Below are 26719 nucleotides of genomic sequence, written 5' to 3' on the forward strand. Positions count from 1 at the left end.
GGGACGGGCGGGCGGGGACTGGCGGGTGTGTGGAAGGGGTGGATTTAAAGAGGCCGCGGCGGGGAAGGGGAGGTTTGGTTTGAGGGGTACGTCGAGCGGGCCTGTAATAAACCGGGGAAAAAATTAACCGCCCTGACCTTCCAGTCAGAAGTCTCTCTTCGCCGGTGGCCTTGGGAGACTTCTGGCTGGCGGGGGAGAGCGGTATTTTCCACTTGCAATCCCACCGCAGGAGGCTGGAACAGGTATGTCAGGTATTTCAGTGCTCCGCGGTTAGTGAACAGGTCACTCACCCCTCAGGGTTTCTCCTCATCGTTGACTATAACGACATTGATTTTGTCCCTCGGTTTACAGTTGTAGGGCCGCCTGCACTGCCTAGCGACACGACGGCTGGGTTAAGCTTCCTTAAATCGGTACAGGAACCGTAGATATCCGCTCTGTGGAGGAACAGAAAGGGGCAGGGTGGGTTTAGATATCTACTTTGCCCTGTTTTTAACGCCCCGTTGAATATTTTTCACAAAACAGTTCCACAGGTGATTTTTTTTATTATTATTATGCAGCTTTGTGCAATTCAAACTATGTTTCTTTGCATTACCAATGCTGAAATTATGCATTCAGTATGTAAGCTTTACATTGCTTGGTAAATGTATATCCAATGCCCTTTCAGAAGGATCACAGTGTGCTGTACAGGACGTCGGCTGTGGCCACCATCATGCTGCCTGGTCAGGGGAGGAACATGGGGGCTATCCAAAAGGACCGGTCTCAGCTGCTGTACAGGTGGCAGTGACCAGTCCACGAAGACTGGAAGCGAACCAGAACTAGTCTGTTCCCTTGGTTCAGAGCCCAGGACTCCCTGTGAAATAGTTGAAATTAGCTCTTTCTCTGCCACTAAAAGCAGCCTGTTCTGGCAACTCAGCACTTTCCCTTTCCGACTGAAGAGCTGCCAGATGTGCTTGTAGGACCTACCGCCATGTGCTTGTAGGATCTACCCCCGTGGTGCAGCCCTGCTGCTGCTGTCACTCCACTGCCTCGCAAGTGGATGGCATGCCTTACCCCTGAAAGGCCAAAAGATCCTGCGGTATTGCTCCCCTTGCTCATCTCAGGGCAACACTGGCAGCTGAGAAACTTTATTTAAGCTTACTGGCCGGTAGAGGAAGGGGATAATGTCCCTTCAGGTCTCATTAAGAAGCTAGCTGTGGCCTTACATGAATCTGTCAATAAAACATAAGGAATTTAAAATTTGGGTCCCAGTGTGCTGTAAATGCTTCATACAGTGAAAATAGCTCTCTACAGCCATCCAAGTCCATTCCAGACCTCCCAGAAATTTTACATCTCAGTTGTTACCGCATGGGCAGCCCACAGAGCTCATGCTCCAGTCACAGTGTTGCAAAGTTGTCTTTGCAGATGGGCCTCATGGAAGATCGGTACAAACTCATACTTCAGAATTGGTACTCACATTCAGACCCCTGAACTCCTGAAATGCCTAGTAACTGTCAAGTACTTTCCAGGTTTTATATCTACAGCAGGGAGGATCTTATTTGAGGTAAACTTTGAACGGCTCCTTTCTTTTTGCACAGAGATCGTTTGGACTGATTCTAACATTGAGTGATTTTGCAGGCAGCCACTTCTGTCTTCCGACTTCCCAAATTTCTGTCTCCTTTTAAGAAGGACTTTAGTTTCAGTTTGACCTTAAGTTGTTCCTGGAGTTTGGCCAGCTTCTTCCACAGGCAGCCGGTTTTTATTATCTCTGATGCAAACCAGTTCCTGCTCACACATTACAGCTTGCACCTGATCTCATTTCTTAAGTACCTGTTAGTACTCAACCATGTACTTCTGAATAAAGAGGAAGTCAGGCTAACTTTTGTTACTTATAGTGACTCTTGAATGGGTCCTCTGAATAGCCTCTTTTCTTGTATTTTCAACGCGATTCATACTACGAGATATGTAATGCTTTTATCAACAGCCAATAGACTATTTTTGGCAAGCTGCCTTGAGCCTGACATCAGTGCCGTATCAGCAGTTGACTTTGCTGCTCAGCATCTTTTCACGTGTCTCTGAATGATCCACGTGCTACTGGCATGCTACTGGTGACACAGTCTTACAACAGTTTTGTCCAAAAGCCGGTTCTTTGCTGCTGGGCCGTGTAGGGCTAAGGTTTAATTAATTTGTTCCCAGACCCTTAACCTTACTGCTCCTGAGTTTTCTCACACATTTTTTGTGTTTCTTTTTCAAACAAAAGAAGGCCACCCTCAAACAATTCTCCAGAGAGCTCTGCTTTTTGTGCATTGATTCTTGTTTCACTGTTTCCACTGCTACTTACAATGGAAAATCATTTCTCTTCTGGTCTCTGCAGGGGTGAAGGCAGTTTTGCCTAGTGTCCTAGTGCTTAAATGAATGGTTAGTGAAGTGACCCAGATGGTTATGGGCATTATTCAAACTGCCTTGTCGTTTTGTCACTAGTTGTAACCACTGGAGAGTTTCCTTTGTCCCTTGGAAACTTTCATAATTATTAGTCACATAATTCATTTGCTTTGTTCATGTCCCATTGGCTGCATGATGAAAGCAAGTCTGGCACATGAGAGTCAACTGCTCCCTGCCCTGGCACAGCCTTCTCATCTTCGGTGTTTGCAGTTTGTCTGAGAAGGAGTTAATCTGACCCTCAGTCATACAGCAGATTACTTTGTTGGAAAAAATAAACACTCAATGTGCTGTTGGCATGTGCAAAAATATAAGACATATTAAATAGTCCTTCCATGATGCTTGCCAGGGGCAAAGCCTCAGCTGGAGCACCACGTCCAGCTACGTGTGATGCATTTCAGGAGGGCTGTAGAGAGGAGTTAGGAGAATAAGGCTAGGGATACAAAATATAATCTGCAAGGAAAGACTGAAAGAAGTAAACTTGTTTTTTTTTAAAAACAGATTGAGGATAACATAATCTTCAAGACTGAAAAGTGGCCATACAGAGGAAAAGAATTATCTGTTCTCCAGCACTTGTATCAGACATTAGAACAGACTTTCTTGTGGTATGAACAGTGCTAGATGAGACCAACTGGGGAGCTTGCAGTGCCTTCGTCATCACAAGCTTTTAAAAACTGTTAAGCAGCTGTTTCTCAGGAGTAGTTTCAGTCTGGATGATCCAGCCCAAGCATCGGGATGGACTCTCAAAGATCTTTCCAGCCCTTTTTTCTGTAATTATTCAATGACATTTCCGGCTCCAGCTTCTAGCATATGTCATACAGGCATACAATGACAACACATCTTACAGTTTCTAACTTAGTAACAGACTCTGCTGTGCAGAGTTCAAGGAGAAAGGAAAGTGAAAGCAGGAATAACAGTTAATGTTATTTTGTAGCCTTTTTGTTGGTAAATATTTTTTGATAATCTGATTTTTTGATAATTGCTCTGGCATTGGCAAGAGCAAAAGGTCTTTATCATATCCTAGTTTTGTGGATATAAAAGGACCATGTTATTTGTTTTTAATGAGTAAAGGGTGAAGGACAGTTCCGGGCTTTGAGGGTGAAGGAACTGAGGATAGTTCCGGGCTTTGAGTCGACGAGGGAGTCATACAGCATGAGTTCCCAGCAAGGCAATTCTAGTAAATGTAAACCTGTAATCCAGACAAAATTTTCTGAAAGTGTTGCAATCTTCCAGCAGGTCCTGGGAAATTGATTTCTCTTCAGACTCCCTACAGAGATAATATTCCTATGTATGTCATGGTGTTGGATTTGATGTTATTTGAATGAGCAAATGAAAAGCTGTTAAAGATTCTTGGATAGGAAGGCACTACAGAAGGCTTTTAATGCCTATACAATACTTTCCAACCTCAACAGGCGATCTGAGAAGTAGGCTGTTGTCCTTGGACTGCTTGCCAAATAAAGATCAGTCACAATTGCTTCACAGAGGCTTTTGTCCAGCATGACACCGCAGCTAAACAAGTAGCAGCTGGAAGAAATTACGCCAATTTGAATGCTAGTAGATGCAACACAAAGAAAAGCAAACACGTTTCTATGCCCTACTAAAATCCAGGCAGCACGTGATGTAAGATACGGCCTAACCTTTTCCTCAAGAGGAGATGATTCCATGTTGAACAACGGACAGAGAGGTCGGTGTGACACCAAAGAATAGTTGGATGGTACATACAGTATGTTTTCCATCACTTTAAGCATACCCCTTACTTGGCAGTACTCAATATCCAGGGATAGTAGGAAGCATCTGCTGGGGGAAATGCACTTGACAATCCTGTGAAAGCAGAGTTGCAGTTGAAGTAGTTCTGTGATAACAGAAATGTGACTCATACAAGACAACGGACAGTAAGATGTGGCAGCAGGTGACCCCAAGCCATGTCCTTCACAGTACAGGACACAGGCCGATCTAAACACAGAAATGCCTATGTAGGAAAATTTCAAACTTTCAGTGCTGTTACTTTTTAAAGAAGCCTCACTATTCTCTTTCCTGATTCCCAAGTTTTGAACATTTTCCCGTAGTGTCTGTAGAATACTTTCTATTAAATCATTACACAAATAATCCAGCCTTTCTTCTGTTTACCACAGTCTGGCTTTGGGTAACCCAGCTTTTCCTATCAGCGTTTGAAGACAATGTCATTCTTTTTAAATTAAAAAATGTACTTTACAGAATTTTGTAAAATGAAGCATTTAAGTAACATCACAGTTTTTTTGAAATTAGAAAGTTTTGAAAAGACAGGATGCTTTCTGAAGAATTACTTTCTTGCTTTGCAGTCTTGCTGATTCACAGCATGACAAGACCAGGGTCCCAGAACTAACGCTGTGTTTGGCCAACACGAGCTGATTGCTGTTAACCTTGCGCAAGATGGGTTATTCTGCATAACAGGGGAAAACAGCTGTAGGATTTTGTCCTTACAGTAGTCATCTGTCATGAAAAACACATCTTGGACAAGTCAGTCAGGATCTTTAGTGTGCATTGGGATTCTTTGGCTATGCTGCAAAGCAGCAGCCACAGGTAGGAGCTCACATTTCCATTCACTTCCAGTAACAAAGCCTGACAGAGTGGGAAAGCAGTAGTTTTCCAGGGGCTGAATGGGCACAGACTGCACAGACTGGGCTTCTGGGGAAATGTGACAGCTGACGTGTTCTAACACCTCCCTCCATTTTCCATAGTTGTCCTTAGTCCTTCCCTACACAGGGTTCAGTGGATGTCGGCTTTTGGACTCAGTCATGCCTTAGGTGGCAGCACCAGCGAGTGCAGTGGTGTGCCTTGCAGCTGCAAGAAGGGTATTCTGCAGTGTGGCAGCACTGATGTAGCAGCTCATTGCCAACAAGGAGGATGCTCCCTTATCTTCCCACATCCCCCTCCCATTCCCAGACACAGTTCTGGCCCTTTGCTCACACTGATGATAGCTCTCATCTGACTAGTGAGCAGGTTCAACTCCCTAAGTTTATAGAACGCACCCATCAAAACCCAGGCTTTTGCCAGCTGATGGAACTGAATTGGCTTCACACTGGCACCAGCACCAATGTAACAGAAGCAGCAGAAGTGCATGACTTGCAGTGGGTTCAGCCTTTTTGGAAGCATCCAACTATTAGAATGACTCAACATCTCACAGGACTTAGCCACAAGTACCTGGCACAGCAAAAATGTTTGAGGGGTTGCAGTATGCATCCTGCCTTTAACGCCACATCGTAATACCTCTGGCCTCCTGTCTGGCTTGCAGTGTGAGCAGGAGGTGGCATTAAGCACCAGAATTCACACAGTGTGCTAACAACTTTTTCCGACCTTCTCCAAGGTCGGAGAGCAGAGACTGCAAACAAGGCAGAGCCACCTTGCAGCCTGCAGGCTGCCAGCTGGACCATGTGTAAAACCTCATCTAAGCACTTCGGCTGGACTCCTGCAGTACAGCTAAAAATGCAGAGTCTAATTCAAGCAGGAGATGCCTTGGCCTTGTTTCAGCTCTAAGGCCATGGGGAATCCAGTCCTGTAGAATCAAAGAACCAGCCTACAAATTTCATTGCTTTTCATTTCAAATGCGAAGCCAGCAAGAAGCCAGGGAGAAGAGAGACAAAAAATCAATTAAGAGTGACATAGATGAACAAGAGAAGATAGTGCAAATGAAAGCGGAGACAAGAGACATGAGGAGAACAAGCATGCATAAATTGCGCAGAAGCTTTTACTGGTGCTAGACTGTCTGAAATGACAAGAGCTTTTTTGTAAATGAAAAGGATAACTGATCTTTTGAAAACAGATGGTCTGCCAGTTCTGTAATAGTTGACGTGAGGATTAAGGCATTTAGGTAGCTTGTTCCAGAGGAAAGTGCTGCTGGTGAAAGCTAATTCTGATGCCTTCAGCAGTCTGAGAGGCAAAATATTCCAAGGAAAGTGGCTGGAGGTTGAGCTGAATTTCCTGGAGGAGGTCTTGAGGGACCTTGCAAGGCCACAGCACCATGCAGTCACACCTCAGGAGACCCAGCATGCCCATCCTTCAGGCTGCTTGGAGAGGAGGACTTAGCAATAGATTATATACCCCCCCCGATGGAGTTAAACTTTGGGGGTTTTTAACATCTGTAAATTTTATGGGAAACTAGCCCAGCTCTTGTAGTTCTGACACATCCTGGATTTTATACGGTTCCAAAAGATGTAAATCCACTATTTTTATTATTTTTATATCTTAAACTACAGTCCCTACCGGAAAGGCTTCTATAATGGATGCAATTGTATGTGTATGAAAATGTGGTAACTATAGAAGCTACACCAATTTTTTTCAAACGCTTCTCAGTAATATGCAGATGACAGCACTTTTTCTGATCTTGATTGTCACTGCAGACTCCATTGTAACACTGGATTTTGGAGATTATAAACGGGATGCTCTGTATTTCTAAAACCCTGGAGTGCAGAAGCAGTTCCAGAAGCAAGGGAACCCCAGAAGATGGCTTTTGATCAATATGTGTACAGCATCTGAAAGGCATGGGAGAGGTGCAAAGAGTGAGCAATGAAGTGTACAATATAGATGATCTTACTCTCTCTATACTATCTATCTGGCACATCGTAGAGGCATTTAAATGGTGTGGTTAAAGACTAGGTGGGGAAAAAATCACAGTGGTGTGCAGACTCCTGCAGCTCCATCTGGTTTATCTGAACAGGGCTCATTCAATTAGCTCAGCAAGTCGCTAATCAGCAAAAAAGATCTAAGTTTAACCACTGCCTGCGTCACCACTGCAGAAGGAGATTGCTCCCAAACTGAACTACCCTCTCATCTGACCATGTTAACACATAACTATGTGTCAGTCTTTTCGACCTAAATGTTAACACACCTAAATTCAGGGGTGTCAAGTATCAGATCAGTTGTGTCTGAAAAGCCCTTTAAGCTTAGCCAGGCACTGGCTTCTGGATACCTGCCCAGAAATGATTCTGAGAGTTTACTTAAGCCCATATAGCCTCTGCAGCAGCTCTGTGCTGTGCTGCGATCCCCTACCAACAGTGATACAAGACAGAGCTGCAACAGCAGTGAGACCTTCAAAACTTCCTTTACGTGTCGCAGGAAGACAGCATTAGGAATGGAATACTTGGCACACTGTCACAAATGCAGCACTTCTCATAGCAGGAGAAATCAGAATCGGGACTCTTAGGAGCAAAGCTGTTCTGCCTGTGCCACAGATTTTTTATTTTGCTGTTTTGCATTAGGAACGATGAGGGCATTTTCACATTTTCATTAATAACATTCTTGGTCAAAATCAGTTTACCCAGAAAGCTCAGCTGAACAGCTCTTTCCTTCTTAATTCTTCTAAATCCACTGCAAATTACATCCGTTCTCTGGAAAACAGTTGTTCAGACAGGCCACAACATTCTTCCTCCCATGCAGTGCTCTCTCTCCCAACAGTTTCAGCAACCCTGGAATGCATTTGCCGGGTTTGGAGGTATTTGCCATTTGCTGGCTACTGGCAATGGCATCAAGCCCTAGAGCTTCTCACTGACATTCACTTCTTTCTCCCTTACTTCCCCCGTTTTATTTACATCAAATGCACTGAAACAACTGGCAATGTAAATGTTAATGAATGACCTAGGTTTTCAATGGACCTAGGTTTTAAATGGACCTAAGTTTGCCTCCAAGTTTTAGCTGATCTCTCTTAGCCTTGTGAGGAATGTACTGTGAAAATGCTTGGAAAGCCAGAGCTTTGATTTCAGAGGGCAGTGGTGGGAGGCCGATTATTATTTTGTAGAGTTCTCAGGGCATAAGTTTTGGAGGCAAAACCAGGGAAAAATGTCTTGAATGAAAATCAAGAGCAAGTTATGTCCCCCAGATTGTTGTCAGGATGCTAACAACCACCCATCCTAAACCGCAGGTCTAACATACCATCTTCAAATATTAGGCTAGACACGGTAATGTTAAAAAACTTTATGTGCACTAGCGCTTAAGGTGCTGCCACAAAAGGTGCAGCTGAATTTATAGAGCAGATGATCCTCTCTAGTGTACGTTAAAGCTGAAGACATGGTGTGACACTGACATTAAGTATTGCACTGTAAGTACAGAGATGTAGTTCAAACATTGCTCTGAGCTCATATAGGCTTTGCTCTGTTGATTCCAGTTGACTGTGGCCATTGGGGTGAAGAGTCAAAGGTGGCAAGGCATAATAGTAGTCACTTCAAATTTTTGATGATGGAGACTGGCTGGTTTTATTCACACTAACTCATTGGTCCATCTTGGCTCCAGGATGTCTCAATTTTAAAATTGTCTCAAGTGTAGGCTGAAATGCTTACCATCACTGAATGCTACATACCCAGATACAGCTACTCTCCACCCCACTTTCAACCTTACTTCATACTTGAAGAGGTGCTTGCAAACATGAACTTTAAAAGGTACACTCTTCAAAGGGCAGTCAGGAGCTCTATGGGAGTGGTAAAAATATATAATAAATCTCCTCTCTCAGAACTGCATCTCAGCTCTCGCTGCCTGTATTTGAGCCCAGATTTGAATGTCTGAACTTTTCCCTGAGTAGCACATGACAGAGCGAGTTTGTGCCAAGTTCCAAAACCCACTCCCAGAGACATCTCCTGACCACAGACTGGAGCCAGTGCAAGCAGCGTGACCTTACTGTGGGGTCACTCTGCACTGCTGTATTAAAAAGTAAGCGTTTTGCTTTCTGCTTTACACCTTTGTAATTGCACTAATGGATTCATGTCTAAGTTACTTCAAGCAATACAAAGAGAAAAAAATACAGCACTTCCAAAATAAATGTGTGATCACAAGAAAACTAGGAAGAGTAGTGCAAATTAAAGCTGTTTATGTATTTATAGAGAATGCGTAAGATCCTGTAGCAAATGCATCACGACTTTTGGTAATGTAGTGCTGTATTTTATATCAACTGTAAATTAATCACAAACATTTGTTAACATAAACCTTGTCTACGGAATACAAACTTACTATGCCTTAATACATTCAAGACATTCAACATGTTAATTAATAATAACAGTGGCAATAATGATGATGCATCAGCTAAAATATTATGCCAACTGTGTTCATACGCAGTAATAATTCAGACCATCCTTTTTCTTAGTTTAAAAATGCTCAAATGCCCTTCCTTGCAGAGCAAGCATTGAAAAACAAGTGGGAAATCATAGAAGAAATGTACCCAAAATTTTGCAAATCTTCGTTGTTTGGCTTCATTTCCTGCTACTCTACACTATTAACATAAGAATTTGTGTTTGAATTAAGTCAAATTAAAGCCATGTTGTCACTTGCCAGAGCATGGAAAATAAAACATTGTCTTGTAAATCACAGCTCTTTTCTTGCAAACTACATGATTTAAAAATGTAACAACTACAGTCGTCTTAATATTACTCCTGTATCACACACCAGGCAAAACCTAAACACATCTATTCAACAGTGTTTACCTCTGAGATTTCTGCTGAACATTTGCATTAAAAGACTAAAGTTATCTGGTCACCAGCACGTTCTCCATGAGTTATAGATGCAAGTCCATGTGTGCAGTATATGCAGTCTGTAGCTTTCATATTTTGCATGTAAAAAAATTATTTATTAGCTAACAGTAATTAACATTGTATGCATGTTAATATAATTTTTAATTCTTTGAGATAGATGTGTGGATGATAACAGTATTGTTGAAATATTAGGGGGATAGCACAAGTCTGTCTTTCTCCCCTTTGTGCCTCCTGGTAAATCCACAGCTATTCCTAGTTACAGTTTTTAAGCTAGTAGGTCCTTCACATTAATGGTATAAAAGGGCAAATAAAGGACTTAAAAATTCTGAATACAGCTGAAATTGCAGTGATAGTGAAAAGAGGCTGGAGCAGTGCCTGCTGCTGTTCACCTTTCTGCAACTGGGCTTAAGCGAGGGAGTGCAATTCTTACATGCTTTGTAATACTCAGCCTTCTTCCTCCAGGCTTTAAAAGGATCTCATCCCATAAACTGCACTTCTGAGCTGTCAGTAATGAGTCTTTGGGGTACTTCCGTGTGGTCAGAGTTACTGCTTACAGGTACGTATTATGAATAAAGGGACTGAAACCAAAAGATGGAAGCCCAAATTGAGTGCGAAGAACAAGACCTGAGCATCACAGGAAGCTCCTACCTCCTCTGAGAATCAGGAGACAATTACTTTGATTCCTAAATACAGATTTACAAGCTTAGCCCTGAACACCCTAGAAAGCGGCACTGCTGGAGCAGGGCTGGGACATGGGACTTTCCAGCTGTCAGCCAAAACCCAGCCCTTTTTCATACTTCTCTTTCAGGGTTAACACTTTGTAACTTGGGGATGCAAGGCCAGACGCCACGCTGAGAAAACAAGCCCTGTAGCTCTCTGAAGACCAAACTCCTGCATCAGCACCACTGAAATGTTTTATCACGGCAAGATCTCGGGTTCTTACTACCCTTCTTGAATATCCACGATCTCCATAGTTTTGTTTCCCTACCTATGGAAATATGTAATAATTTGTCACAGCTGCATTAAATCAGAGGAGAAGCTTTGAATGAATAAGCTCATTTGGTCAATATATCTACCAACAGTCATGGTTGTTTTTAGGAACGGAGAATATAATCAGAAAACAAGTGAATTATGAAGAATTTTCATGGCCCTTAATTTTCAGTGGGCTACAATAATCAGAAGATCCAGCCTTTGTGTTTGCACTTTTCATGTGAAATCCTCAAAAAAAAAAAAAAATTGCAAGTAAAAATCACTGCCCCAAGTCTCTGTCTGCTTAGGTGAAACTCCAAGTAGTACAGACACGTTGCACCTACCAGCGGTCAGGTTGTTCCCCTGGCAAAGCTGACCCTTGCTTTTAAGTCAGGACTGCCTGCAGAAACTGAAACGGTGCCTTTTGTGTTCAGCAGTGAAAGAACTGTTCAATGAACTAACGGGGAATTTGCTTTTTCTGTCTGTATTTCTTACATGAGCATGTGAGTGTGGGCTTTGGATAAAAGCCAAGTCTTTAAATAGCACTGGCCGCTAGCAGAAACCCAAAGGAGTGGATAATAAACTCAGATTAATAGAACGAAAGAAAAACTGTCCCCATTTCCATGGCATTGCACTTAAGTGCCTGGCTGGGGCTCACCCCCTTTGCCTTGCCGCAGGGGTGTTGGAAAGCAGAGGCCAATTTCTACCCTGCTATTTAGGCGCCGACCGCGGCTCTGGGTAGCACCAGCACACCATACCCTGCACGCTCTCACTGTGTGTCTGCAACACCCACTGTAGCCAAAACCAACTCCTCAGCTTCTCTCTCGGATGTTCAGCACAAAACCATTTGTGAATGGTGAGGAAATGCACCAAAAAGACAAGCAGAATAATTTACATACATTTGATGTTCAGCATAGTGCATCTATTGCATGGTTTCCATATTCATGCTTTTCTCAGTGGAGAATCATTTGCTTTGTGCTATAAGAGCACATGCCCCCGAGCCACCTTCTTTTCTCTGCGTTCACTTGCTCCTGTATATATTAATTATTTCAATGGGATTTCTTCCTGGTTTCCTATCCCCGTAGAGTAATAATGATTTGGTCTATCAACCCTCACAGTAGGTGGATAAACATTACTAGCCTCATTTCATGCATGGGGAATCTGAGACAGGAGGGTTATGTTGCAGAGAAGAGCGGCTGTAAACACCAGTTTTGGCACGCAGGAATTTCTTCGTTGCCTCCCAGGTACAAACTGCGCCCACGCCATGAGCTTTTCAAAATTGAAGGATGGCTTAACCTTTTAGGAAAAAAGTAACAAAACCAAACCTAACTGGCACTGTGTGCGTTGTGGGCACAGTGGTTTTCATTTACAACAGAAAAATACTCATGCTCAATTTTGGATATGCATATATGTCTTTTCTATCTCCTGATGCTCTTCGCTTGCTTGCACACATGTAAATGTTTGTGGGTTGAGCTGTACACGTATGTCAGGATACCCCAGATGGGAAATTTGCTGTCATTTAATACCCGGTGAGCCACAGGTAGAGGAATATAGGACTAGACCACATTGCAGAATAACTCAAAAATAAGATAGAAGGAGGGGACCTGGGGCTGCCCAAAAGACTGCGAAGGGTGGACGTGATTTCTTGGCACAGCTGAAACAAAGCAGCCTAACCTCGCAGCACCTCCATAATCCTTCGCTTACCCAGGGATATCCAACACCACCTTGGCTGGGCACTTGGGCACAGTCATTAAACAGTAAGGAAGCCGATGGCAGCTAAACCACCTGACACTTGTGAGGGTTTTACTTGCTCTTTCAAATGTCAAAACCAGGTCAGAACTATGAGACAGCAAAATTAGACCAGGCAAAATCCTCAGGGCGGCAGCTAATGCAATTAGCATAGCTGGGAGCTGGTGAGGCAGAGTGGGCAGCGGTCCTCCCTCACCTCAGCATGGCCCCGCAGCTCGCCAAGGGTTATTTCAGGCCAGAGGAGCAGCCAGAGATGATTCCCTAGCCTCCTCACAACCTTCTTGCTCCGTCTTCCTTCCTAGAAATGTCCCTCCCTGAGGCTGCACATAGTTAATAAGTTAATAAAGGGGATTCAAGGATACAGGAGATCTCTTCCAAACCCTTTATCCCACAAAACCTACAAATCTATGCAGAAGAAGGTAACATTTCAGTGTTAAATTCTCTGGCCTCCAGCAGTCCTTGGCTGAAGTTCTTAATGGCCCTTTCTGCATTTTTTCCGTGACTCTCTCTAATTGCTTTTGCAATAATCTAAACTTCTGGCATCCACAGCATCCTCGAGCAGTAAGTTCCACAATATAACTATGCACAGGGTGTTAAAAGACTTCTTTTGTCTCTTCTGAACCTGTCACCTCATCATTTTCTTGATGTTCCCATAGTTCCTGTATGCTGACAGGCCACGAATAATTGACCTTTTTTAACTTTCTCAGTGCCACTGTTAATTTCAAAGACCGACATCATACCCACCACCCCAGATATCTCTTTTTAAAGCTGGTGTGTCCTATTCCAGTTTATTATTTTGCTCCTTGCCTCTCTTCTTGGTACTGTTACTACTTTTACCATACCCTTTTGACACGGGGAGGCCAGAACTGCACATGGCATTTGACATTTAGGCATACAACAGTCACATACAAAATGTGTGTGTATATATAGACATATTTACTCTATGTGTGTGTGTGTAGACAGACACATATATATGGCAGGGATGTTTCTGGTTTTACTCTCTATTTCTTTCTTAAAATTTCGTTAACAGTTTAGTCTTCTGATCAGCACTGAGAACTGCTCTTATGTTTTCACAGAAGTATCTGCCCTGAATTGTATTTATTAGCTAAACTGTTTTTTATACGTAAAGCTTCTTGGTAGAAATACATGAGATGGGCTGGTTCCTCCATTTCTCCTCTGTACCTACAGTACCACGGCCCCGCAGATAGACTTCTGTGTGCCCACTGGCCCTGTGAAGGAACATCCTGGTTCATGCTGTGTGAAAGGACTGACAACGGATACAGCCATTTTTCAGATAAATATGGAAACTGCAGCCAGGTGTCAACGTAGAATGAGGCAGGCCGAGATCCATAAGGATCTGAGCATGAGACAGACCCCTAAATCCACTTTAATACAGGTTATGATCCATCCTATGTTTACAACACTCACAGGGGAATGGGAGGACCCAGCCCCTTTTGTCAGTAAATGTTTGTTCTGCAGAGGAGGGTGGAAATCTCCATCATCAGGAGATCTGAAAAACAAAGTAGACAAACATCTCCCCAGCGTAGTGCATGTCTAACTAATTCCCCTGATGCAACAAGACTTGCTGATTGACCTCTCAAGGTCCTTTCTTACCCTAATCTTAAAGTGCCTAAGATTATCAGCCATCTCAGATGTTTATCATCTGATAAACAGATCAGCCCTTATTTTCTCAGAGCACATTTTTGGGGGACAGTTTGCAAAGAGCTTCCTCTACCATCCTTCCATTAAAATTCCCCACTTCATAGCATCTCCTACAGTACTGCCCTACCTTTCTAAAACAATATAAACCAGAGCAATTCAAAATCACTCAGAAGCTGGGTGATACCTTCTAATCCTCCGATATATCCTTTGTCGCTCAGGTCCCTTTTTGATTTTCATAGAAGGGGGGAATATAGTAGACATACAATCCCTATCAGAAAATAATAAATAACAAATCTGTCTTGGTACCTTCAAAAATAATAGCAGGTTTGTATTTGCAGCTGACAAGCTTTATGAACTCAAGTTCCTGGATTGACATTTAGGAAGCTCTTTTCCAAACTGCAGTCTTTTCATCCTGTTGCTTGCTTTCCCCTACAGTATTTTAAAGTGATGCTTTGCACAACTGGGAGACCAAAAGATTGATCTACCCATTTCCTTATAATGCCACCTTTATTCCTGCCATTCTCCTGGAGCATCTGCGGCAAGGTTTGCTTCATAAATGTGACTGAGGGTGTTCCTTATTTATTACCTGCTGGCAAACCCAGTGCCAGAATTTTAGGAATAACATCATTAACATGCTGCATGCTCTGATGATTATTTCTCTGTTGACAAAACCGAGAGCTCACACCACATAACAGTGAACTAAAAAGCATGTAGCAATGGATTAAAATGGCAGAATTCAATTTTAGGCTTCAAAACATTTGTGAAGCAAATGCCATTTTGAAAAATGGCAACTGAGTGAGCTTAGCACAGCAGGATTAGCCCCTCTAATGGTTAAAAACTCAACAGACACAAGCTCATCACATGGGGATGCTAATTATCTGGAGAGAATGGTATTTGTGTGCAGCATCCAACTGGCTAGGAGCCCAGAGAGATTGTATCAGTTACAGGCCCAAGATCATTTTTTTCTTGCACTGGTCCTGGGGCACTCCAGGTGATATGGGAATGACACCAACACCAGCGGAAAAAGCTCTGGCCTCCTACCAAGGTGAGTAGAGTCCTGCTTGCCATCCACCGGCTCCTGTCCCGCCATCTAGTGGGGTGTCTCCATATGTCACAGGCACTCAAATAAGTAGAAAGTCTTACATCTGGAGGGCAAACACAGAGATCTGTCAGGGAGAAAGTCTTTGAGTTTTTGCTATGCGATCTATGGGGATCGCTAAGTTAACTGAGGATACAGTTCAACTCAATGTCTTCAGGGAGAAAAATTCGGCAGAGAGTTTAGTTGGCCTTAGAAAAAAGCTGTTCAACTTTAGAGGCAGGTCTGTAGACAGAAGTTGTAACCTTGGCTCAAGTTGCAGTAAAACCAGCTGTGGTGTGGGACAGAGCCACGACCGTCCTCGCTGGGACCCTCTTCCCCTACATGTCAGCAGCTGCATTTGCACTCAGGCCCTTCCCTCGCTTCCAGGCTGCGTTAGGCTGCAGCCATGCTGTGCCTGGCCCCATATCTTGCTGGTCCCAGCCCTGGCTTGAGTTCGGACCTTGGTCCCACTCCACCAGCCTCACTGGAGCACCACGGGACTGCACCCTCGCTGGGGAGGACACTGCCCCTGCCTGCCTCGCCACCACCCACCCTGCCGGCTCCTCTTCCCTTATGTAGAGGCCCTGCTGCTCCATGAGAAGTCAGATTCAGCTCACTTAACAAAGGGATCTAGTGGTAAACCATCTCTACTGTGGAGCTTAAATAGAATTAATTACACCCTCATTGTTTGCAAAGCAATTGAACCAGCCAGATGTGCACTGATAAGTTTTTTTTGTGGATGAATTTATAAATCTTCCACTCTGCTGTAAGAGCAGATCTCTCTGCAGAGAGATCCAGGCTCACTGCCTGCAGATTAAGCAGAGTCCGATCACGGCAAACACAAGCAGTTAAATCCCTGCTCATCTTTCCCTTAGGTTTGGCATGGAAAGAGGCCTTTCTGCAGCATATCTCTAATCTGAGTCAAAGGACTGTACTACATTGTATTTAAATAGGACTAAAGTAGAGACTCGTACCAGGATTATAGCTCTGGGCACTGCAGAACCTGAATGCTTCTCCCTCTGCACATGTGATTTCCATGCAGATCCATCTTGTTGTGCAGGACAACAAACACATTCCTCTCTGACGTACCTTTTCCAAACCCTCTTGTCCATTCTGAATAGGGATACAAGGATATTATTTTTATCCCAATTGTGTAACCAGTCTAAACATGTGCATATGACAGCACATAGTTAATCTAAGAATCACTGGGTGACACAGAATAGGGCTAGAAAGGACCTAGAGGCAGTCTGTCCCTCTGTTGTGGGGCAGGATCAGCTATTATCTGTGTCATTCATGGTGGATCTAACATGCTTTCTGATCTCACCTGGGCAAGTTTCTAGCCTATACTCAAAAACCTGCAGGGACAGAGAACTAGGTAGACAGCCTGTTCCTTGCTTCTCTATTGATGGTACTGGAAAGCATTTCCAACGCCTAATCTAAAACTCCCTTGCAGCAAAATAAACCAACTCATATTCCTTCTACTCATTCCCGCTGCTCTTCTGAACACTTGCTGATTAGTCCATAGGTTTTTCAAAGTGTGTTGCTAAAGCTGGAGTCAGTGCTCCAGGAGGTATTAGCAGCGCTGAACAGAGCTCAGCCCCTCACATCTTTAAGACAGCAGAAGTTTCTTACACATAACATCACCACTTATATGTTCCAATATGCTGTGGGCTTTTCTTAAAACAGGTAAGAGAGATAATATTAGGAAAAATTTCTTCACCGTATGGGTTATCAAGCATTGGAACAGGCTACCCAGGGAGGTGGTTGAGTCACTATCCCTGGAAGTATTCAAAACATGTGTAGATGTGGCATTTACGGACATGGTTTAGTGGCAGACTTGGCAATGTTAGGTTTATGGTTGGACTCGATGATCTTAAAGGTCTTTTCCAACCTAAATGATTCTATGATTCTACGATTCTGGTTCAGCTTTGGATCCGCCAGTACCCCAGATCTTTTCTGTAGAACTGCTGCCCAGTTCTTTGTCCTGTGTCTGTAGCTGATTATTTCTGCTCTGCACTCAAGAGTGTAACATCAGAGCAGCCATATGTAGTGCAGCATCAGCTCAGCATCCCCTGGCATCTGCCAGCAGCAGAAGCCTAGGGAAGAGCAGAGGACCAGGGCCAGTATAAGGCAGCTCTTCCCCCATACACCCTCTCAGCTTCCAGCAGCGTGCGTCTCAGAGCTTGCCTGAACCTCAGGTTGCATCTTTGTGTTTAAAAGCCTTTGATAGATTTTCCTTTAGTAAATTTGTTTGACTGCTCATTGACCCACTGGCCTTGTCCAAGTGCCTTCTAACGATTCAGGCCATTTGTCCAATGTGTCAAGATAATTTTTTAATTCTAACCTCCATCTCCAATACACTTGTCGTGCTTCCCAACCTAATGTTGTCTGCAACTTTAATGAATGCACCCTCTCTTCCAGCATTCATCACACAAAGTGAAATACTGAATGGCAGCAGACCCAAGATAGGAGCAGGCCTTTCTACCATAGTCCTTTTAGTCACATAGATGTTTATAAGGTTACTAAGTTTAAAACAGGGCTGCAGCTTCGGGCAGCACCTTGCTTCAAAGTTCTTATCTTGGCAATTCCAGTCCTGTTTTTCCTGAAAATGCACTAGTTGCAGTGCAGCCTGACACCCTCACACATCCCCACTGGCAGGGTTTTAGGTAAGCTGGACTGGTGCATGTCATGTCATAGATAAAAAGGCTTTTTGTTGCTGTGCAGTGACCTCTCCGTCTGTTTGAAGAAGTGCAGCCAGCCATCAAGCAAAAGGGAGCTGTGGGTGTACAGCCAAGGAAGATGCAGAGGATTTTCAGGGACCCAGCTGCAACAGGAAGAATTGTAAATACTGTAAACTTCAGGGTAAGAACACCTACATTTCTTCTGAGCGCAGGAGGGGTTGTTGCTGACCTGAAGACCTTTCCTGTATTCTAAAAAGTGATGTCTTTTTCTGGGATATCTTCATCTATCTAATCCAGTCTAACATATTCTATTATTTGTGAACAGATCAGATCCCGTAAGCTACACTGATGATCAAAGCTCAACTCTTTCAAGTACCAATCTTGGGATTTGGGATTCTGGCTTAGCACACTGCCAATGTAGATCTAAATTACGAATTTTGGCTCAAGATCCAAAAGGCTCCAAGGATCGCCAGGGACTGAAAGGCCGGCTATATTGTGTAACCAAAACACACCTGAAAGAGTCAAACTGATGGCCCAGTTTTCTGAGGTCAATTCCCAATTAATAAGAAGATTTAGCACCTGGAGTTCAAATCTTTATTGTCCTGAAACTCCCTGGGAAAGAACTTGAACAAAACCAGCTAGAGCTACAGTTTCCATCTGGGTGGGTGGCATGAGGGGCTACAAAGTCACAGCTCCTGCTTCAGTCCTAAATTCCAGCCAGATTTGTGAAGACACAAGCTGATCGCAGGCTTGTCATGCATCCTCTCTCCCAGTGCAGGAGCCTTCGTGCCAGCAGACATGCTGGGGAAGGGGGCACTGGGCACAGACTGCCCTGCCAGGCCTCTCTGCAGTGCCAGGTCTTGCTCAGTTGTTTAGTCTTCAAGTTTTCAGTTTCCCTCTACCAGGATAGATATATATTTTTAGGACCCTCTCTCCCGCATCCAGTGAATGATGTAAAATATCACCACTACTATGTGACTTTCACAGCCTTTTACAAAGGTTAGAAGAAAGCATTGGTGCTGTGCCTTATGTCATAGCTTAGCCTCACCTCTCTTCCTCCAGCCTCACCTCTCATTTATTTCCACTGACTGCACCTGGCAGGAGACTTAGCTGCAGGCAGGATCTCCTCCCTTTTCACACAGCTCAGTGGGAGTTGCCACGATGGGCTGAAAATGTACTGTTTACTTAAAGAAAGAATGGCCAAGTATCAGCTGTCATCTGCCATTTTAATCTAAGACACAAACAATCAGTTGAGCACAGTCATATCCAGATGCTAATATTTGATGGAATGAGTAACGCTGCAATAATTCACAACTAGCTGAGATGTGTCTTCCATGAGAAATGCTTCTTGTGAGACTCTGCAGACACCTGCCTAGAAAATCCTCCTCAAATGATATTGAAAGCATCATCTATAAAAACACAGGACTTCCACCAGTCCTTGGGGATTTACACTTCTCCAAAGATGAGATGCACTGTCAGGAAAACCTGTCACATAATTTTAGATGTCAGTCAGCACCTAAAAAGACCCTGCTGCAGAGGGACCACCTTTTTAACATACCTCTCTGGAACATATTAACGCTGGCTGGATGCGAGAGGTGCTTGAAGGGGCTGCCTACACAGAAAGCAGGTGAGGGACACTAAGGTTTTCTTCAAACAATGCTGGTTTCTGGGGGAAAAAAAAATATGCATTTTCTGATCTAGTTCATCACAAAGTATCAGCACATGACATAATTATATATTTATATGGTATCACAGGAAATTTTCAACACTGGTGCCTCACTGAAGTGCTTCTTGCAAAGCCTACACCGATAAAAATATCACTAACTTAGTCCTGGGATTTATTCAGGATTGTCCGAGTTTAAATCCGTTTTAAAAGCAACTCAAGCTAAAAGGATGCAAAACCTTGTCATGTCAACACTCCTGGTCTCATTTAAATCTTTTTCAACTTGATATTGATTTAGCTTAACTCCACATCAAATTGGTGTTCACACAGGAGCCCTGATTTAACGGACATATTTTTAAATAATATCTCCCATTTCACAGCTGCAACTCTGAATATAGACCTACAGGCAAAGCAACCTGAAGGTCCATCTACCTTAGCAGTTGTGCCAAAGGGTTTCTACCTTGACTCCAGTCAATTGAGTCAACTGCTGAATTTGTAAGAGGTTTCAATACTACTACAGATATACTCATTTTTCTAGAACAATCTCTTCAAGAAAACCAAATTGAAGCACACCTACTAACTGGATGTTTTTAGCTGCATATTACACTATGGATAAGGAGCCAAATGTTCCCCTGTCACTCAACCCACTGCTAAAGATGTAAGTTGCTCTTTTTCTACTGTGGGTTGTAAAAGGAGGGGCTATCTTTTATCAGGCCAGCTGCCACTGAGAAAAAGCAGATAAGCTTTTGGGCAGAAGCCCCTTCTTCAGGTCTGAAACAGCAGCAGTAATCCTGAAGGTGAAAACCAGCAGAGAACGACTTATAAATTTAATTAGATTACGTAAGCAGCTAGACCATCTGAAAAAAAAAAGGGCGCTGATATCTGGAGCAAAGGAAGGGCTAGCAGGGGAGGAGGAGCTCCACTGGCACACACAAAGAAAGCAATTAGTAATTTATGGCCTGAGGAGGGTGAGGGACAGGGAATTGTATCCTGTGCCCTGGTGTCTCTGTCAAGTCCGGGATCGTTAGCAGCATTAAGCATTTTAGGTCCCATGATCTCTTTTGAAGGTATTTTGTCAATGTCCCCGAAGAATCAGGGTTCGAGGGAGGCCTACACTTATTTCAACTGTGGCAGGCTGCTGCAGGAAGGTATGCGCAAGGGGAAAAAAAGAGGCCTAGGTATTATTGTCCGACCCTGACTGCTGGGCTTAATCTCACTTATCTGTGGAAAAATAAGAAAAATATACCTGCCCCAAACAGTCCTTTTGCAAGCGCAGAAGGGGTGTCTCTGAACATACCCAGCTCGATTTATCTGAGGGAGTAATAACAGGAAGAGTCTAACAGCTTCTTAATTATTTGTCCATTAAAAAAAATACCATTTATTTGGAGCAGGCACAGCACTCAGTACACTGAATACATGTCACGGCCCTTAGAAGGTGTCAGGAGCTCCTCAGCAGCGAGTGAGCACAGCCCACACTACAGTAGTCATTACAGACGATGGAGATCATAAGGAGACACCCTGCAGGTGAGAAGGCAGCAGCTGGAGGCGGTCAGGACAGCCGATACACACGTTATCAGGCTGTCAAGGGAGCGAGCGCAGCAAATGACAGTGGAAAATGGAAAATGACAGTGGAAATGAAAGTGACCGCGGTGGGAAACACGCAGCAGCGCTTCCTCGAGACGCCTGGGAAAGGCCGGGAGCGTTTCTCCCTGAAAACTGAGCTTGTGCCAGGACTGAAGAGTAAGACTCATGCCCAGGTCAGTGAAAAAATCAGCAAGAGGAAGAAGGCTACAGCCGCCGGGCAAACCTGCCAGTCAAAGCACAGCGAAGCCCACCACAGCGACAGACGGCCCTCGTCCCCTGCCCGCGGCTGAGGCCTTCGACCGCAGCTCCCCCTGCCTCGTCAGCACAGGCATACCGCCGCCCTCCCGCCGGCACGGCTCTACTGGCGTGTGCGGGGAGGCGGTTTGCGCTGCAGGAGCGGCGTCGTCGTCGTCGTCGTCGTCGTCCAGTCCCCGTCCCCCCCCACAAAAGGCCGCTCTAACGGCCTCGCAACGGGCGCTCCCCGCCAGCAACGGCCAACAGCCGCGCGGGGGCGCCGCGCCGGGCGGGGGGCGGGGGGAGGAGGGAGGGAAGAGGGCGCGCGTGCGCGATGACGCGCCGGGACGTGCCCGCTATATGAGCTCCGGCAGGCGCTGACTCGGCCCTTTCCGCCTCGCTCCCGCCCGCCTTCGGGTCGCTGCGCAGAGACCCGCGCCGCCGCCCTCCGCCGCCGCCATGATCATCTACCGGGACTGCATCAGCCGTAAGGGCGGCGGCGCGGCACGGGGGAGGGGGCCGGGAGGGACGGGCGGTCGCTCGCTCAGTCGGTCAGTCAGTCGGGGGAAGCGGCTGGCCGCGGCCTGGGCCCGGCTGTTGGGCCTGGCGGTACTGCGCATGTGCAGTGCGGGCGGCTGTGGCGGGGCGGGGGGGGACGGGGACGGGAGGGGTCACGGACCGAGCGGGCCGAGGCCGCGGGGCCCAGCCTGGAGTGCTGGGCCCGGGGGTGGGGGGCGACGGGAAGCCGGAGCGGAGCGTGGCCTGGGAGGGCGGTGGGGGGAAGGTGGCTGCAGGCCGGCCCGGGCGCGGGGAGGCGGAGGCTGACGCGGCGGCGTCCACCCGTGTGTGTATGTCCCCCCGCAGAGGACGAGATGTTCTCGGACATCTACAAGATCCGGGAGGTGGCGAACGGCCTGTGCCTGGAAGTGGAGGGGAAGGTGAGTGGCCCGCCCGCCCCGGGGGAGGGTGGGGGGAGGCAGGCCTCGCTGCGGTGACTCAGGGCCCGGCCGCTGCGTGGAGCCGGGCCTGCCGGGCCGGTGGTGGAGGCAGGATTTGGGGAGAGGGAGCTGGCTTCCCTGCCAGGGGGCTCAGAGGGGGAGACCCACCACGGCCTCGTGCCTGTGGCCGGGGCAGGGCTGGCTGCTGCCACAAGTGGTGTATGAGAGGGCCCGGGGCAGCCGAGCTGGAGTGCAGCGCCGGTGGTATAATGAAGCTTTGGTCAGGCACCAGGAGAGGAGCCTGGCTTAAGAAATCAGTGCTCGGGCTGCAGTCAGTTTCCTTGCACTTAAATGTGGCTCTGAAATCATGCCCTGCTGTCAGGTCATAGATGTGTAAGAGCAGTAGCATTAAGATTTTTGCAGAGCCGTTAAGTTTTTTGATGTCTCTAAATCTAGATGGTCACCAGGACAGAGGGTCAAATTGATGACTCTCTAATTGGTGGCAATGCCTCTGCTGAAGGTCCTGAGGGAGATGGAACAGAAGCCACGGTCATAACTGGTGTTGATATAGTAATAAACCACCACCTTCAGGAAACCAGCTTTACAAAAGAGTCCTACAAGAAGTACATCAAGGACTACATGAAAGCGTAAGTGTTGGTTGGCTTTTCCTCTAAATGGGACGGTGAAATTGTTAGGTCGCTGAGATCTTAAAAATAGTGTTGAACTTTTTCTGAGTAGGTGCTAGTTCTGATACAGGTGTGAAACTGGCTGCGGACTTCAGTAATGTCTTAATTCTTGGCAAAACTGGAGCTTTAAAGAACTGATACTGGAATATCTAAGTTTATCTTGGCTGAGGTAGAGGACCTGATTGTGTGCTTTGGATATTATTTGTAACCTTGCTGTTTTCTTTCCGATTACTTTCTGCTAGACATTCATGGGGAAGAGGGTGGGGTGGTGAAGAAAGCTTCAGGAAGCTTTTCTGCCTTGACAGTTTAAATGTCCAAAACCAATGTGTGTGAATGGAACTTGCTAATTCAAGGTATAGTTTCTGTTGCTTAGTGTTCAGTGGGTTAGCATTAAAGGTGAAAACACTTTCTGTGTCATACTGATGGATAGAACTCTTCATGCTGTGGAAATGGTGTGCTAATTTTTGTCTACTGCTAAGCTAGAAGTAAAATGAGCCTGATGTGAGTGGCAGGCACTGTTCTGCAAATTCACTAGGAAATTTAAGTTAAAATTTGGGGACTTTGAGAGGGGGAAAAGCAGCAAAATCAAACAGTTTGACTGCCAGTAACTCATTCTGCTATGATGTGATGCTGCACAGTGAAGTTGTTACGCTAGAATGTTTTCAGTGCTTTTTTTTCTTATAGAATCAAAGCCAGACTGGAGGAACACAAGCCAGAGAGAGTAAAGCCTTTCATGACAGGGGCTGCAGAACAAATCAAACACATCCTTGCTAACTTCAAAAACTACCAGGTAATGAAACTTATGTCTCCTTACAGCAGTATTGCAGTGACACAAACTGCCATTGGTTCATCTGCTGAACTTGCCTGGGGAGAGTTTTGAGCGCTCTTGTTGTGAGGACATCTAACTTACCCTTCTCTGAGAGCATTAGGGGCTCTGAGGGTCAGAGGGGAGAAATAGTGAAAGACTTAAGTATTTGGGGATCTCATTTCAGCTTGCAATACTTGTAGTTAACTACATTTGTAGCTATCACCATTTAGAAACTATGAGGTTAAGACTTGAAAGGAGGATCATTTTGGCCTCTGCTGTGACTTACTCTGCTGTTCATAGCAGTGTGGTAAAGTTTTATGTGGTGCTAAAATGGAGAAGCTGCAGAGAGCAAAATCTCTTTTGCTTGTCAGGGAGACCTTTAAACTGAACTCAGAGGTGTTATAGCTTTCTTGTCTAAAAGGAGACTTTCCTGGTACTAGCTCACTAAATGTCTTAGTAACACATTCCTCTGAAGTTCTTTGTAGGAGAGAACATGAATCCAGATGGTATGGTGGCTCTCCTGGATTTCCGTGAGGATGGTGTGACCCCATATATGATTTTCTTTAAGGACGGCTTAGAAATCGAGAAATGTGTAAGTACTGACCTGAACTGGATGAATGCACTTAACTACGTGATTAGCTCTTTCAGTGTTCTGTCGTATCCCTGTTAAAGCTGAACAGTAGCTGCCAGTTTAAAAACTTAAAGTTCATGTAAGTACAGTCTAATTGCTGCTTCCTATTTTACGAAGTGGCTGAAACTTCCCTTTTAGTATGATACAATAGTATACAAGGGGACTTAGTTTCATTGCAATGATTCTTTGTGACTTAATGGCTAAGAAGTGCAGAAGGAATTGCCTTGGTTGGATGTGTGTAATTGGTAATGGTTTTAAACTGTTAGATTAAAGACAACATCCTGTGAAATGGAGCACTTCTACTTTGGATCCCTCTTGGGGGGGTTAATTCTAAAGTACCTTACATGGTCACGTTCCATCTTCTTTCACTTAATCTGATGGCCTTACTTTGTTATGCAAGAATGTCTGTTCAAATACTGCCCTAAATTTGGGAACACAGCAATACTTGACCAAGTACTTAACCTTATTCTGTCTGGAATCTCCAACTGCCTGTGCTCAGGCAGCTCCTGTGGTCTGCTTTCTCTTTAACTACTCTGTGTTGGAATGTGGTTGCAATGAAACAGTATTTGGATCCCAACACTTGCATTTTCTAGCTTATTCCAAGAGCTGTGGAATTCACTGCAGACTAGCAGTATGGGATCACCAATTGCTTTGCCCAGTCATTGTGGACTTAATGAAGCCTGTTTATAGCCAGCTAAATTTATCTGTAAAGCCTCTTACAGGCTTTCTGGTATGCAAGTCATGTGAAGATGAACTAACTTCTAGTGTGGAGCAGTAGCCCAACTAGAGGAACACTTTGGCCAAAACAGAGACACCTTCTGCAGCTGGACTGAACGGTGATGTCTGTCCTAGACCCTAGAACAGGCAGTCACCTGGAAGGTACCTACTCTGAAGAGAAGCTTGTGCGCATCTCCCCTACTTGAGCAGACCTTTTGAATGTGTAATTTGGATAGCCCCATCTGCTTCAAGATGGGGTGAAAGAATAGTGGCAAGGCATTACAGTGGGGAAAAAAACTGTTCTAGCTTCTTCGTACAGCTCTTGTAAGAGACAGCATGTGCATTGTAAGCTTTACTACTTGTTTAGGACATGCTTTTATTTGAGAGGAAATCTGAAGCTTGGTGTGTCAAGCAAAAAGGGCGTGAATGAGTATCCTGTCTGGCTTGCTCAGCAGCTGATGCCAGTTGCTCTGTACAATTATAGAAATGCTCAGCATCCTCTGATAGACCATGAGCACTTGTCCTGTTGCTCTCTGGTTTGCACTAAGATGCAAAAATAACTTCCTTGTGCTTTCTGCCTGCCTGACTATGGCAGCTCAGATTGAATTAGGGAATACACAAATAAGTTACAGAAACTTACACTGTTGTGACCTTGAACTAACACTTTCTACTCTTGTTTCAGTAACAAATCAAACAGTATGGTTTTGGATCACCTGTCTTCATAGCTGGCTGCTGTTTCTTCTTCATCGGCACACCACCAGGAATCGGCAATGTCTAACAACTGGACTGATGTCATCTTGAGCTTTATTCACTTATTTTGACCCTGATTTGGAGTGGAGGCATTGTTTTAAAAAAGAAAAAAACAAAACATCTGTCATGTAGGTTGTCTAAAATAAAACTCATTTAAACCCATTCTAGGTGATGCCTTTTGGTCTAGTGTGTTTCTTAGGGTGACTTGCAGGAGAGGTTACAGCAAGATGTTTGTCCAAGGATTTGGTACTGTCAGTAGTATAGCCTGGTCCTAGCACACTACAACTTGACTGTCTTCAGACAGACCTCACACAGTTTCTGCCTGTGGCATTGGAGTGCAAGAGCAGGCTGAGGGGAATAAGGCAAAGCTCAAGACATGTCATCATAGTGGAGTGGACCTTCTTCATCTTTCATGATTGCACGGAGACTTCTACCTCTGGAAGATACCAAAATTTAATAAAAAAATGCCAACAGAATGGAATATGTGCTTCTCAAGCCGAGTGCTGGCTGAGCTTCTTTGTCAGACAAGGATACGTGAGTCTGTCCTCAGTTGTAGTATGACTTCAAGATGAAGGTAGGAGATTGGATGGAGCACTAGTCTAATGCCAGCACTCTGTCTGAGCCCAGGTAGTGGGAACATTTTGGGGAGGGAGTGAAATTACTA

The 26719-nt window shown here is 44.9% G+C and overlaps 1 protein-coding gene, 1 long non-coding RNA gene and 1 other non-coding gene across 3 annotated transcripts; all 3 read left to right on the forward strand.

Annotated features, from left to right (window-relative positions):
* Positions 1 to 83: 83 nt before the first annotated feature.
* On the forward strand, positions 84 to 10945 carry LOC132317322 (uncharacterized). The gene is made up of 3 exons (XR_009484059.1): positions 84 to 242; positions 10368 to 10461; positions 10714 to 10945. It is a non-coding gene; the product is annotated as an uncharacterized LOC132317322 (long non-coding RNA).
* A 10981-nt stretch (positions 10946 to 21926) lies between these two features.
* On the forward strand, positions 21927 to 26217 carry TPT1 (tumor protein, translationally-controlled 1). Its single transcript, XM_059821109.1, has 6 exons — positions 21927 to 22012; positions 22390 to 22463; positions 22920 to 23110; positions 23834 to 23939; positions 24433 to 24549; positions 25988 to 26217. The coding sequence occupies exons 1-6, from the start codon at positions 21985 to 21987 to the stop codon at positions 25988 to 25990; spliced, it is 519 nt and encodes a 172-aa protein (XP_059677092.1). The 5' UTR covers positions 21927 to 21984; the 3' UTR covers positions 25991 to 26217.
* Positions 25797 to 25926, forward strand: LOC132318745 (small nucleolar RNA SNORA31). The gene has a single exon (XR_009484379.1). It is a non-coding gene; the product is annotated as a small nucleolar RNA SNORA31 (small nucleolar RNA).
* Positions 26218 to 26719: the final 502 nt, after the last annotated feature.

Source organism: Gavia stellata, chromosome 1, assembly GCF_030936135.1.
Source record: "Gavia stellata isolate bGavSte3 chromosome 1, bGavSte3.hap2, whole genome shotgun sequence".
In the NCBI taxonomy this organism is placed as follows: Eukaryota; Metazoa; Chordata; class Aves; order Gaviiformes; family Gaviidae; genus Gavia; species Gavia stellata.